The sequence below is a fragment of the Pelophylax lessonae genome (genome assembly GCF_965119305.1).
Source record: "Pelophylax lessonae genome assembly, chromosome: 4".
Taxonomy (NCBI): domain Eukaryota; kingdom Metazoa; phylum Chordata; class Amphibia; order Anura; family Ranidae; genus Pelophylax; species Pelophylax lessonae.
Window position 1 is genome coordinate 482,835,095 of NC_138771.1, and position 15,232 is coordinate 482,850,326.

Sequence of the window (15,232 nt, forward strand, 5' to 3'; positions counted from 1 at the left end):
GCAGATGTCAAGTGTCCTTTAGCCCAAAAACTACAGTTCAGGATTTGGGTGCCATGAAACTTTGCATACTTTTTACAAGTGTTGTAACAGAAAAAAGGTAAAGAAGGCTAATACATGTACTTTTTGTCAAAGTCACAAAGAAATGCAGGGAACTAGTATTTCCTGTTCACTCCTGCACCTGTGTACTACCCAGAAGTAAAGACAGGCATTACTTTGGGACCATGACTTGTAGTACAGAAGCATGCTGCTAAAATAGGGAATACTGGCTCCCTGTATCTTTGCCAGACTGTCATTTATTCATACACAGCCATTACCAGCAGAGAGACCTGGAGAGACAGAAAGACAGGGAGAGCTAGCTGGAAAGAATAAAAGAATGGTATGTCGACAAATGTCCCCTAACTTTTTTCACTACACCCCCAGTTCAGACAAGCTAGTCTCTTTGGAGGGCCATGTGTGCAGTCCAGTCTGGTTATAATGGCTGGCTAGTCACTGAATTAGAAGGATGGCCCAGGGCAGTTTGGCCAGTGAAGGCAGAATCTAACATCCTCACTATATGTGCCACCCACCAAGAGAAAATGAAGACCTGTCTATACTCTGACCAAAGTCTGTGGACTCCCTAACTTGCCTCCTGTGATCCCCAACTGCCGCACTGTCACACTCTGCGACTATTTCGTTTTTGGTGACTCACGGAATGTGTGACTTTTAAGTCCTCAGTTCTTAGCACCAGGCCACATTTTCTGGTGTCTGGGGGCACTGATAGCGACACCCACAAAACCTGCAGTAATTCCGGGAGTGGAAAAGAATGAGTCAGGGAAACACACAGGGCTCAGTCAGTGAAAGCATATACGGGATGAATTACACACTGAGAATCCATTTCTTATTCTAATCTGCAGCCTTGAACCATCCACCTCCAACCCATAGCCTGATCCCATGTAAAACTGTAAAAGTTACTGAGCATTCAGCAGTGCTGATCTATAAGCAGTGTGGGAGAGATAGCATTGTGACTGGAGAGCTGTTAAGTGGTCTGAGATGTGGCACTGAGAAGGAGGGGGGCTCAGTGACAGTGAGTGATACCATGAAAACCTTCAGAAATGGACACCCATGTCCTCTGATTGCAGACTGGTGACAAACACGGGAAGCGGAGGCCCTTTTATATAACCAACATGTTGTGCTCTTTAATTCTTTGTTCTAGAAAGTTCCAGCTCTGTAAAATTGCTGAAAAATCTGTCAGGCGGAATATACATCATCAACACTGATTGTACCAACAGCAACGATACAAAGAAAGCCACGACGGCACAAACGGTAACACAATAAAACTGTATCCCGTTTGTGTCAGGTTCGCTATGTACACATCGTCTCATGCCGATCACACAACGGGCGAAAGCGAAAGAAAACCGCAAACAAGAAAGTCTGTACAGGATTGTGGGCGGAGCACACCCAGCGTCCAATTAGGGCTCCTGCCATTTCTCAGCGCACCTGCGCCACGTAGCCCTCCTTCAGCAGCCCCTCCTCGTAGTCTGTCTGGCACAGAATCATGTTATTCTTTAGAAAAAATTTGTCCCCAACGCAAAACCTGAAAGAGAAGAACATTCGATGAGTGATAATAAAGTGACAAGAAATTAATCAACAGAAAATACAGAGAAATTGGAAAATTCCTACAATAAGAACTACCGCATCCTGAGCAGTGAATGGAATGCTGGGAGAAATGCGGGAGCAGTGCAGATGGGTGAGGACATATAACTTCCTCCAAGACACACGGTACTCCAGACACATTGCTAGCAGGACAGACACTACCAGGATGCCAGGAGCACCGATGACTTGTATCTCGCTGCGCCATAATATATATATATATATATATATATATATATATATATATACAATCTAAAGCACACATTAATTTCCTAGACCATATTGCTGGTCGATCCTTGTACAATCAGCATCACTTACACCGTTCTCCCCCGTCTCCCTCATGTTTACAATGCTATAATGCTGCTTTAGTGGGTGGACTAAGACTCCCATTTTCTTCAGCTGAATTATTTATCTCCTGCCTTCCACTTGTCCCACAAGTTTGATCTGCGAAATATAATGGTATCAGATGGAAACTTGACTTTTTGTGACTCTCATTTGTCCTCTACGTCTGCTGTTAATTCAGTAGCCAGAGCAGGCGCTCCCTGGAATGTCAAAGGCAGATTTTTTTTTACTGCAGATTAAGTTGTGATATGGCAGTGGATGTCGGAAGGGCAGCGCATTTACCACAGAATTTGTGTATAAGGTTTAATGCAAAGCAGAAGGGATCATCTGTGTGGACCGGGCTGAGCAAACTGTGGTTCAGATAGTCTGGACACATCTGGGGGCTAGTAGCAATAAATGGCTATATAGAGAAGCTTTCCAGACCATGTTATGGAGCTCTCTGGATCTAGGACCCCTTTAGGGGGTATTTGCCAAATGATGGCTCACACATTCAGGAAAGTTGGCTTACAGAATGTTTCCCAGGTATTAAACGTTTGTTCTGGATGGTATTTCTGCCTTCTTTTGTAGGAATGAGTTTGTGTTTGTGCACAGCACTAATAATGGCAGATCCCACTACAAGCCCGTTTAGCTGGCAGTGGATGGAAAAGTATTTTCTGCAAATAAACCCTAAAGTGAGAGGTGACGGAGCTCCGCATAAAGATGCTCACAATACGCTATGCTCATGGTCAGATAATTAAGTGAAACCACACAAACAATCATTTCACAGATATTTGGCAGCCTTAAAACTGGCTGCATTTACAGTGATTGCCGACACAGACAGGGCTGCATCTGTCTTAATTGTAACAGATTAACCTCAGAGTGACCGCAGCTGACCTGCAGGGAACACACGTAATTGCACCATGTGGACTTTCATGGTGGTGGCTCACTAACGCACAGTGGATTGGCGGTGCTGGGGCTGCAATCAGGGAATTGTCACACAGAATACAGAGAGTTTGGAAATTGGCTTTTATGGATCCTTCAGAGGGAGATTTACATTTCTAAAGGGGCGAACAATGGCGCCATTTGCTTTCCAACGGAGCTTCGATGAAGACAGCAGAGAACGGCGTGCTGGAAAAGAACTGAAAAGGATTTCAATTGTTCATCTTTATTGTATGATGTGAAGCTCAGAAACTCGTCCTGATTACCTTCAATTGGGCTGCAGCAAATCCCAAATATCGCAACACAAACTGCCAGATGTAACGTTGAAATGAGAAATAAAATCTGCCAACAAATAGAAAAGCCAAATCCCAGAATTCTGTGTGCAGAACAGAGGCATTTCCTGCTTTTTACTGATTCATGAGCCGCCAAACGGTCTACATTAGCTGCTACTTAAGCTAATAGCTGTTCTGCAGTGACAATTGTTAGTGCTCTTCAATGGGGTTATGAGACAGGAAGACAGACGTGTTCGTTAAATATCTTCCCCCGCTATATTCCACTTTCTCTACAGATTGGTACAGAAGATCCCTACAAACACTTCAATACATATCGTATACATAAAGAGTGTTCAAGTTGCTTCTAATGAATCATCTATGTCTATGGGTGAAGACAAACACCATGCCCCCACTTCACCTACAGAATGGCTTGGGTAGGGTGGTAGCAGATAGGGGTGACACTGGGTAAGGCTGGCCCTTGATAGAGATTAAAGTTTTTAGGGGTGACACTGAGTAAGTTTTGTGCCAGGTATAGATAATTTTGGTTAGGGGTGATACTGGTTTGCTGCTAGATAGGGATAACATTGGTTACAGTACAGGTGACACTGGGTAAGGTTAGTGCAGAGTAGAGATGACAGTGGTTGGGTTGGCATTGGGTAGGGGTGACATTGGTTACGGGTGACACTGTGTAAGGTTGGTGCTGGACAGACATGACAGTAATTAGGGGTGATACTGGGTAGGGATGGCACTAGGTAAGGGTGACATTGGGTAAGGTTGGCACTAGGCAGAGGTGAGATTGATGCTTCTAAGCTAGTTGGCCCTTAGAAGCTAAACTGGAGAGGTATGCTTAGGCCCCTACCCATACCTGACCATACAGCGCACAGGGGTTTCAGGCACACAGCAAACTATGCAGTGTGCAGCTCTCAACATAGTGGAGCCCAACAAAAGTTGGCTATCCAGGGGTCACGTAATGAGATAGCTCCCCAGATTTAAATGGCTGAGCATTGAGCCTCATTATTTGATTATTTTTTTTGCTCTGCAGTGTCTGGCCACCAATAATGAAACAGACAGACGATGAGCAGATGCTAATTGTGCAGAACCAACAAGAGCCTCAGCTCCATTACACAGTGCCAGGGAAGGATTTGTTCTAATGAGAGTCATACATCTCCGGTCCACAATTTAATGCTAGATCTGGAATCTGATTGGGCTGTCAGTATTTCCCCAGCAGAGGTGACTGGAGCGCCACATCATGCCTACTATAAGCTACTCACATTCTCCGATAATGGGATTCTCTCAGGAGCTGAGAAAGAGAATAGTCTCTATGGAAAAGGTTGTAAATACTTTATGGAGTTGTATATGTTCCCCCTGTATAAGATATTGTGTATTTATGTTCTCTGCCATACTGTCTCTCAATTACCTAATCCCATCCGTTGATATATTTTAGATCGCATGATCATCCCCTTTTTTTTAGATGAATTGTAGGGCTTGCCTGGTATGTCTGCCCCCATCCCCCAGATTTCCAGGGGTTAGGGGCAGTTACTGGGAGTTTATCAAAGTTTATAAAGAGCACCAACCTCTGATTACACAGCTGACAGGCAAAGCAGTCCAGGTGGTAGACATTGTCCTTCGCTCGCATCACCATCTCGAAGGCTGGAATTAGTTTACTGCACGCTGCGCAATTTCCCGTCACCCCAAATAACCTGAAGGAGAAAAGGAGGAGGTCAGTGAAGAAGTCCAGATCTGACACAATGCTCAGTTCAAAATATGTCATCAGACTTTTAAACTAGTATGTGAGCAGGGGCTGGGGAGTCATGGAATAAAGTACAATACGTTGCATGATATATAGAATGAAATACAGTATAAAGAGCATAGTATGACATAGAACACTGTATATAGAGTTTAGTATAATATATAACAATGTATAGAGAGTATATTATGATATAGAATACAATATAGAGATTATAGTATGATGTGTAACATGGTACAGAGATTATATAACCATATACAGAGAGTATACAGTAAACCCCCCTCCATTGCGGGGGTTACGTTCCGGACCCAGCCACGAAAAGTGAAAATCCTCGAAATAGAAAAACCCTATTAAAATGCATTGTAGGCATGTTTTTTTTTACTGTCACTGTACGTGTAAAAGCATTTTAAGGTCTTTAAACACACTTTTAAAACAATAGAAACTCATTTATACACATAAAAGATACTGAGAGACATAGCAAGAGCTATGGAAAACACAAAAATATTTCATTTTTAATGATTTATATAGTAAAATAACATTAAAAAAAAAAAACGCAATATACCGGGACCGCAAAAACTGAACCGCGATGGAGCGGGGGTTTACTGTAGTATGATCTAGAACAAAGTATTAAGAGTATACAACACTGTTTAGAGAGAGGCTATAGTTTGACATAATACACAGTATAGCAAGTATGTAGGTAACAATGTATAAAAGGTATAGTATGATATTTAACATGATATAACACAATATACTGTAGAGAGTATAGTATGATATAGAGCACAGTATAGAGAGTATAGTATGGTATGTAACATGGTACAGAGATTATATAACAATGTAAAGATAGAGAGTATAGATGATATGTAGCATAGTATTGAGAATATAAAACAATGTATAGAGAGTACTTTATGATATGCAACACAGTACAGAGCATATAGTAGGATGAAGAACACAGTATACAAAGTATATCTCAAAGTATAAAGAGTATCGTATAATATACAGTACTGTGCAAAATTTTCAGGCAGGTGTAAAGAAATGTTGTAAAGTAAGAATGCTTTCAAAAATATATACTTTAATTGGTAATTTTTATCAATTTACAAAATGCAAAGTGAGAAAAAAAAAGACAAATTGAAATCAAATCAATATTTGAAATAGAAGTGCTGAGAAATACAGATACTTATCCAATATGCCATGCCATCAGGAAGGCGTGTGATTGGCCCCAAATTTATTTTGCAGTAGGACAACAACTCCAAACATACAGCCAATATCATTAGGAACTATGTTCAGGGTAAAGAAGAACAAGGAGTCCTTGAAGTGATGGTTTGGCCCTCACAGAGCCCTGATCTCAACATCACCAAGTCTGTCTGGGATTGCACGAAGAGACAGAAGGATTTGTGGCAGTCTACATCCACAGAAAATGTGTGATTAGTTCTTCAAGATGTTTGGAACAACCTACCTGCCGAGTTCCTTAAAAAACTGCGTGCAAGTGGGCGGTTTGATTTTTTTTGGTATTGATTTGATTTGGATTTCTCTTCTGTACATGTATTTCTATTTTGCTAATTGATAAAAATAAACTATTAACATTTTTTATTTCTGAAAGCATTCTTAATTTACAATATTTTATCTACACCTGCCTAAAACTTTAGCACAGTACTGTATTTATCTCTATAAATGGTATATACAATGTATAGAGAGTATATTTTGGCATATACTACTGTATAGCTAGGACATAACATTGTATACAGCATATTATTATTTATTATACAGGATTTATATAGCGCCAACAGTTTGCGCAGCGCTTTACAATGTGAAGCATATAGTATGATGTATAACACAGTAGAATATAGTATGATATAGAACACATTGTAGAAAGTATTTAACACAGTATATATTATATTATGATATATAACAATAGTCAGAGCATAATATGATATTCAACATGGTATAAAGAGTATATAACAATGTATAGAAAATATAGTATGATTTTGAACATGGTATAGAGAGAGTATATAACACTGTACCGTGACTATTGTATGACATATAACAGTGTAGAAAGTGGATAACAATATTTAGACAGTATAGTATGATATATAACAAGATATAACACAGTACAGTGAATATAGTAGGATACAGAACTCAGAATAAGGAGCATATATACATGTATAGAGAGTATAGTGACATATTACACAGTATATAGTATTTACATTGTATAGAGAATATAGTATGAATATAGTATGATCTATAATACAGTCGAATATAGTATGATGTAGAACTCAGTAGAGAGAATATGTAATGCAGTATAGAATAAAGTATGTTTTATAAAAGCATAGAATGCAAAGTTTACAGAGTATAGTATGATAGAGAATATGATATAGAGATTATACAACACTGTATAGAGAGTATAGTATTCCATATAACATAGTATAGTATGATATAGAACACAGTTTACATAGTATAGTATGAACGAGAATATGATATAGAGAATATAGAACACTGTTTAGAGAGTATAGTATTCCATATAACATAGTATAGTATAGTATGATATAGAACACAGTTTACAGAGTATAGTATGATAGAGAATATGATATAGAGAATATAGAACACTGTATAGAGAGTATAGTATTCCATATGATATAGAACACAGTTTAAAGAGTATACAACACAGTATAGAATTTAGTATGATATATAACAGTGTGGAGAACATATAAATATGATTTATAATACACTATGGAGAATACTGTATAATAGAGAATACAGTATAGAGAATATAGTATTATATATAACACAGTATATCGAGTGTATAGTATTATATGTAACACCGTACACAGAGTATAGTATGACATAGAACACATTATAGAGAGTATATAACACTGTATTGAGAGTATAGTATAACATATAACACAGGAAAATACAGAAAGATATTGATAAAATACAGAAAGATATTGATCAAATAAAATAAAATAAAATAGAACGAGCCCAGAGACGGGGTCCTGGGTGATAAAACACATCGTGAGCAACTTCGAGGAACCTAATACATCCAGTCTGGAGGAAAGAAGGGAAAAGGGAGACATGACTGAAACCTTTAAATACATCAAGGGGGTGAATAAGGTTCGGGAGGGCAGTTTTTTCAATATGAAACCAAAATCAAAAACACGGGGACATGACCTCAAACTAACTGGAGGGAATTTCCAAACTAATCTTCGAAAGTATTATTTTACTGAAAGGGTAGCTGATGCTTGGAATAAACTATCAGCAGAGGTAGTGAGACAGTCAACACTAAATGGCTTCAAACATGGGTGGGACAAACATAACAAGACAATAAGGCTCCATGTACACGGGACGTTAGAAAAAACGTCCTGCAAAGCTATTTCTGACGCCGGGAAAAAGCAGCTGTTAAACGTGCTTTCAGTAGCTTTTTCCATTTGCGTTATTGCACGTTTGGCCACGTTGCTTTTAGCAGCGTTTTTCTGCCTCCATTCAAAATCAATGGTTCCCTATGGGAGCCTATTGATTTGAATGGAAGTCGCACCGCAAGTGGGATCAGACTTGCGGCGCGACCTGCACTGTGAGAATCTTGAGGGGGAACTCCACGCCAAAAATGGGAAAAAAACTGCGTGGGGGTCCCCCCCAGGTTCCAAACCAGGCCCGGTATGGAATTTGAGGGTAGCCCCACGCCGAAAAAACGGCGTGGGGTCCCCCCCAAAATCCATACCAGACCCTTATCCGAGCATACAGCCCAGGAAAGGGGAGGGAACGAGCGAGCGGACCCACCCCCCCTGGACCACACCAGGCCACATGCCCTCAACATGGGGGGGTGTTGGTGCTTTGGGGCAGGGGGAGCTCTGCACCCCCCACCTCAAAGCACCTTGCCCCCATGTTGATGAGGACAAGGGCCTCATCCCCACAACCCTGGCCGGTGGTTGTGGGGGTCTGCGGGCAGGGGGCTCATCAGAATCTGGAAGCCTCCTTTAACAAGGGGGCCCCCAGACCCCCTCCCTATGTGAATGGGTATGGGGTACACTGTACCCCTACTCATTCACCACATAAAAGGCAGTGTATGGAAATAACAACAGGAGACGTTTTGGAAAGTTTATTAAAAAATCTTCATCCGGCTCTTCTTATGTTCTCCTCTCTGGGGTCTTCTGCTGTCCGCTCTTCTTGTGTTCTCCTCTCCGGGGTCTTCTGCTCTTTTGCTGTCCACTATTCTGCTGTCCGCTCCTCTCTTCTTTTCTTCTCCTCTCCGGTCTTCTGCTCTTTTGCTGTCGGCTCTTCTTCTTCCTCCGGTCCTCCGACGACGACGTCTCCGCTGATTATGCCGGTCTCCGCAGCTTATTATATAGCCATTAGGGGCGTGGCCCCCAATGACGTCATTGGGGGCCACGCCCCTAATGGCTATATAATAAGCTGCAGAGACCGGCATAATCAGCGGAGACGTCGTCGGAGGAGGAAGAAGAAGAGCCGACAGCAAAAGAGCAGAAGACCGGAGAGGAGAAGAAAAGAAGAGAGGACAGCAGAATAGCAGAAGACCCCGGAGAGGTTTTTTTTCGGCGTGGGGCTACCCTCAAATTCCATACCGGACCCGAAGGGCCTGGTTTGGAACCTGGGGGGGACCCCCACGCAGTTTTTTTCCCATTTTTGGCGTGGAGTTCCCCCTCAAGATTCTCACAGTGCAGGTCACTGTCGCACCGCAAGTCGGATCCGACTTGCGGTGCGACTTCCATTCAAATCAATACGCTCCCATAGGGAACCATTGATTTTGAATGGAAGAAAAAAAACTCATCACGTTCAGTCACGTTTAGTCACGTTCGGCCGCGTTTCTGCGTTTGAAACGCCGGAAAACACACGTTCAAACGCAAATAATTGCGTTCTAAAAAAAGTCCCTGAACGCAACTGCCTGCAAATGACTGTAAACGACCATGTGTACATGGACAGATAAGATAACATGGAGCTGCGTTCAGGGGCTTCTGAAAAAAACGCCCAACTGCTCCTAAACGGCCATTTCCAGCGTCCCGTGTACATGGACCCTAAGGGTCCATTCACACCTGGGCATTTTTGAGCGTTTTTCAGCTCCAAAAACGCTAAAAAAAAAAAAACGTTCCAAAACGCCCAACAAGTAAAACCCCATTCATTTTAATGGCCCCTGTTCACATCTGAGCGTTTTAACGCCTGAAGCAAAACGCCTGTAGCTGAAAAAAGTACATGACCTTCTTTTTGGGCTGATTACCAGCGTTTTTAATAGATGTCAATGCCTGCCTCCAAAAACGCCTGAAAAAAAACGCCTGAAAATCATGGTAAAAATCGCGTGAAAATGCTACGCTCAAGTGTGAATGAAGCCTAAAGTTAATGAAAAAAAAACAAAAACAAAAAAAAAAAAAAATGGGCAGACTCGATGGACTACTCAGTCTTTTTCTGCCGTCACTTTTCCATGTTTCTATGTAGTATAGAGCGTATATAACGATGTGTATAGAGTATAGAATTATATATAACACAGTATTAAGCTAGTCATAGATTGGTAGAATTTCCAAAAGAAAATTCTTAGCAGAAGAATGTTCTAAAAAGTTCAATTGTTTTTATTGATAGTAGGTCAGATTGATGTTCGTTTTAGACCACAGTGAGAAGAAAATTCGAAGGAGCAGGCTGGAAACATTTTTCTCGAATGAATGCATTTTAACATTGTATGTGTTTTTTGTTTATTAACCACTTGCCGACTGCCTAACGACTATTTACTGCGGCACTTAGCCGCTTACAGGCAAAGTGACGTAGCCCTACGTCGCTCGCCCATGAGCCTGTAGGGGGCGAGCGTGAGCCGCCACCGGCGCGCTCCTGCCCCTGCTCATTTCCAGAGGAGCCAGCGCGTGTGATCGCCGGCTCCGATCCTGCTATGTAGGATCGTATGTCTCTGTGATTACATCCCAAGCCACGCCCCCCCACAGTTAGAATCACACCCCTAGAGACATACTTAACCCCTTGATCACCAGTAAAGTTAACCCCTTCCCTGCCAGTGTCATTTTTACAGTAACAGTGCATATTTATAGCACCGATTACTGTAGCAATGTCACTGGTACCCCCAAAAGTGTAAAAAATGTTAGTCAGGGGTCCGATCTGTCCGCCGCAAAGTCGCAGTCCCGCAAAAAAAAAAAAATCGAAGATCGCCGCCATTACTAGTTAAAAAAAAATACACTAAAAATGACATAAATCTTTCCCATAGTTAGTAAACGCAATAACTTTTGCGCAAATCAATCAAAATACGCTTATTGCGATTTTTTTTACCAAAAATATGTAGCAGAAAACAAATTGGCCTGAAATGTTAAAAAATTTTGATTTTTACATTTTTTTTTTGAGAATTTCATATAGAAAAATGTGAAAAATATTGTTATTTTTTCAAAATTGTCGCTCTTTTTTGTTTATAGCGCAATAAATAAAAATCGCACAGGTGATCAAATACCACCAAAAGAAAGCTCTATTTGTGGGGAAAAAAGGACGTCAATTTCACTTGTACTTGGGTACAGCTTTGCACAACCGCAAAATTTTCCGTTAAAGTCACGCAGTGCCGAATCGCAAAATAGGGCCTGGTCTTTGAGCAGCCAAATCCTCCAGGGTTAAGTGGCTAAAGTCCATTAATTCCAAACTCAAAGTAAATGAAATCTTTCAAATGACATTCCAATATTCTGAGAATGTTTGGACGAATTTTCCTAAAGCCTAGTACACATTAATGGAAAATCAGATGAACAATTGTTCGTTTTTTGCAGAGTTTTTTCAGAATGTTCATATAATGCTGAAAATAAGAATGCCATTAATTGCTCGAAAAAAATTTTAAATGACACTGGAAAACTTCCCATGTACGTAGCTATGATACAGTGTAGGATCGGAAGTGATGTAATGTGCATGTGACCCTTCTAATCATAGTAACAATAATATAATAATATCAATAATAATAATAATAATGAGTAAAATCGAAAATAGTATTAATAATAATAATAATAACAACTATTAAAGCAATTATAAAGGTACAAATAAAAACAAAAAACAAACATGCCTATACTTAAAATAGAATTGCACAGAGCGGTCCCGAACTTCCTCTTCTTGGGTCCCCCGCCAGCGCTCCTGGCATAGTGTAAAAATTTAAATAATGTAAAAAAATAAATATTTTTTTTTTTCTAAAGCACCCTTGTCCCCATGTGCAGTAGTGAACGCAAACGTAGGTCACATCCACATATAGTGTTTCCACCACACATGTGAGGTATTGCCATGAACGTCTGAGTAAAATTAATAATTCTAGAACAGGACCATCTCTGTAACTATAAACTGGTAACCTGTAGAAATTTTTAAAGCTGCCTATGGAGATTTATAAGCACTGTAGTTTGGCGCCATTCCACGCAATTTTAAAGTATGTCATGCTAGGTATCTATTTACTTGGTGTAATATTATCTTTCATAGTATACAAAAAAATTGGGATATATGGTATGTTATGTTTTTTTTTTAAATTCATTAAAGTGTACTATTTCCAAAAAAATTCCATTTGAAAAACCGCTGTGCAAAAACCGTGTGACAAAAAAAATTGCAACGACATTTTATTCTCTAGAGTCTCTGCTAAAAAAATATATAATGTTTGCAGGTTCTAAGTATTTTTTTTTTTAAATACAGATTTTTACAACAAAGGCCTGTTCCCTAATTTTTAAGCATGTCACTTTAGAATTTTTTGTCTTAACTGTTGACCTCCGCTCTCGAAAGCAGTATACTAACGAACAGAAAATCGAACAATCATTCCGAATACAGATATTTTCTTCTGATTTCTAGAAATGTGTACTAGGCTTTAGACTTTTCCTAAGACCTTTTGTTAGAATCTATCTATGTTCAGCTTTAAGCTGGACATACATGGTGCAAATCTTGGCTGGCGATCGACTTGGGTACAGCCAGCATGTTCGATTTTTCATGTGAATAATGCCAGCAGCTATAGCTGCTAGCAATAATCACTGTGTTTTCACCCCCACCCCCCCCCCCCCCCCCGTCTGGAGAAAACAATAAGTAGATTCACTAAGAGATCAATACTGCATTGGATTTTTAGTTAAAATAACTCATGCGGTATTTAGCTCAAAAGTAGTCAATTCACTAAAAAACTTGCGTTATTTACCGAATGTGTTAAATATTTATGTTTTGCGATATTAAGCGCTTAAAATTTGCATTATTTTTCACATTTTTTCGCTATTTTTTGCAGGCTAACACTGCACTAGAAGGCGCACAGCAATATTGTGAAAATATAAAAACATTCTAGTGTGCTTTCATTCACAAAACTATCTCCCTCTGATGAAATGTTACAATTTATTTTCATTCCTGAGTTCAGAGGAGAACATTTTGCACACCGATATATTGTATACTTTTCACTTCATGGCCAGTGCAGAGTTCCTCTAATTGTTATTTTGTACATTTCTAAAATACCACTTGCAAACACCAGGTGATAAATAATGAATGTGTGTGTTTTCTAGTGAAGTGACTTTATTGATTTATCTCATGTTTTTTTGCAGTATTTATCTCACTATTTTAACAAATGTGCAGTATGTTCCCTACATTTGTATTTTACTTTAATGAATTGACTCTTTTATTATCTCATGCAATATTTCCAAAAATGAGTCATGTGACCTTCATATCACATGTGGTAGCCTTTAGTGAATAGACCCCATAGGCTCCGCAGGAGCAATTCCCCCGTCAACAGTGACTGTGTTGATAGGGGAATCAAGCGTTTTTCTTTCCTGCAACCTTGGAAAAAAATGCACCATATACAGTGGGGAAAACAATTATTTGACCCCCTGCAGATTTTGTAAGTTTGCTCACTTACAAAGAAAAGAAGGGTCAATATATTTTTTTCATTGGTGTATTTTAAACGAGGCAGAATTTCAAACGAAAAACCAGAAAAAACACATGAAACAAATGTTATGAACTGAGTTGCAGTTCAGTGCGTGAAACAAGTATTTTATCCCCTACCAATCAACAATAATTCTGGCACCTACAGAATGTGCTCATGTGGTACACAGATTAGTCCTGTCAATATAGGAAGGTGCTCCTAACGACAACTCGTTATGTGTATAAACATACAGTCCACAGCATCTCTTTCTTCCATTTAATCCTCACCATCGTGGGCAAGACCAAAGAGCTGACAAAGGAAGTCAGGGACAAGATTGTAGACCTACACAAGGCTGGAATGGGCTACAATACCATCAGCAAGAAGCTTGGGAGAAGGAGACAACTGTTGGAGCGATTATTCGCAAATGCAAGAAATACAAAATAACCATCAATCACCCTCGGTCTGGAGCTCCAAGCAATGTTTTGCCTCATGGGGTAAGGATGATCATAAGAAAAGTGAGGAATCCACCCAGAACTACATGGGAGGAGCTTGTGAATGATCTCAAGGCAGTGGGACCACAGTCACCAAACAAACCATTGGTAACACAATATGCCATCATGGGTTGAAATCTTGCAGCGCCCTCAAGGTCTCCCTCCTCAAGAAGGCACATGTAAAGGCCTGTTTAAAGTTTGCCAATGAACATCTAAATGATTTAGAGAAGGATTTGGGGAAAGTGCTATGGCCAGATGAAACCAAAATTGAGCTCTATGGCATTACCTCGACTCGTAGTGTTTGGAGGAAGAAAAATGCTGACTATGACACTAAGAACACCATCCCCACAGTCAAACACCGAGGTGAAAACATTATGCCTTGGGGTTGTTTCTCTGCTAAAGGTGCAGGCCAACTTTTCTGCACTGAGGGGCATATTCTAAAATCTTGGATGAGAACCTTCTTCCCTCAGTCGTAACACTGAAGATGGGTCGTGGATGGGTCTTCAAGCATGACAAGGACCCAAAACATTCCGCCAAGGCAACAAAGGAGTGGCTCAGGAAGAAGCACATTAAGGTCATGGAGTAGCCTAGCCAGTCTCTAGACCCTAATCCTATAGAAAATTTATGGAAGAAGCTGAAACTTTTAGTTGCCAAGCGACAGCCCAGAAACCTTAAGGATTTAGAGAAGATCTGTAAAGAAGAGTGGACCAAAATTTCCCCTGAGATGTGTGCAAACCTGGTTACCAACTACAAAAAATGTCTTATCTTTGTGCTTGCCAACAAGGGTTTCTCCATCAATTATTAAGTAATGTTTTGGGGATTAAATACTTATTTTGCTCAGTGTTTTGCAATACTCAGTGATTTGCAACTCGATTTATAACATTTGTATCATGGTTTTTCTCAATTTTTGGTTATTATTCTGTCTCTATCATTTAAAATACACCTAGATTAAGTATAGACCCTTCATTTCATTGTAAGTGGGCAAACTTACAAAATC

At 40.1% G+C, this 15,232-nt stretch overlaps 1 protein-coding gene across 7 annotated transcripts in view; it reads right to left on the reverse strand.

Annotated features, from left to right (window-relative positions):
* Nucleotides 1–1,141: 1,141 nt before the first annotated feature.
* Nucleotides 1,142–15,232, reverse strand: part of LMO3 (LIM domain only 3) — a 75,875-nt gene continuing 61,784 nt past the window's right edge. For all 7 annotated transcript variants that reach the window (XM_082255934.1, XM_082255937.1, XM_082255933.1 and 4 more), the window contains 2 exons: nucleotides 4,736–4,861; nucleotides 1,142–1,573 (listed from right to left, as the gene is read on the reverse strand). In XM_082255934.1, coding sequence (XP_082112060.1) covers nucleotides 1,468–1,573; nucleotides 4,736–4,861 — 232 coding nt within the window. In that variant the 3' untranslated portion in view covers nucleotides 1,142–1,467. The remainder of the gene's footprint in view (nucleotides 1,574–4,735; nucleotides 4,862–15,232) is intronic.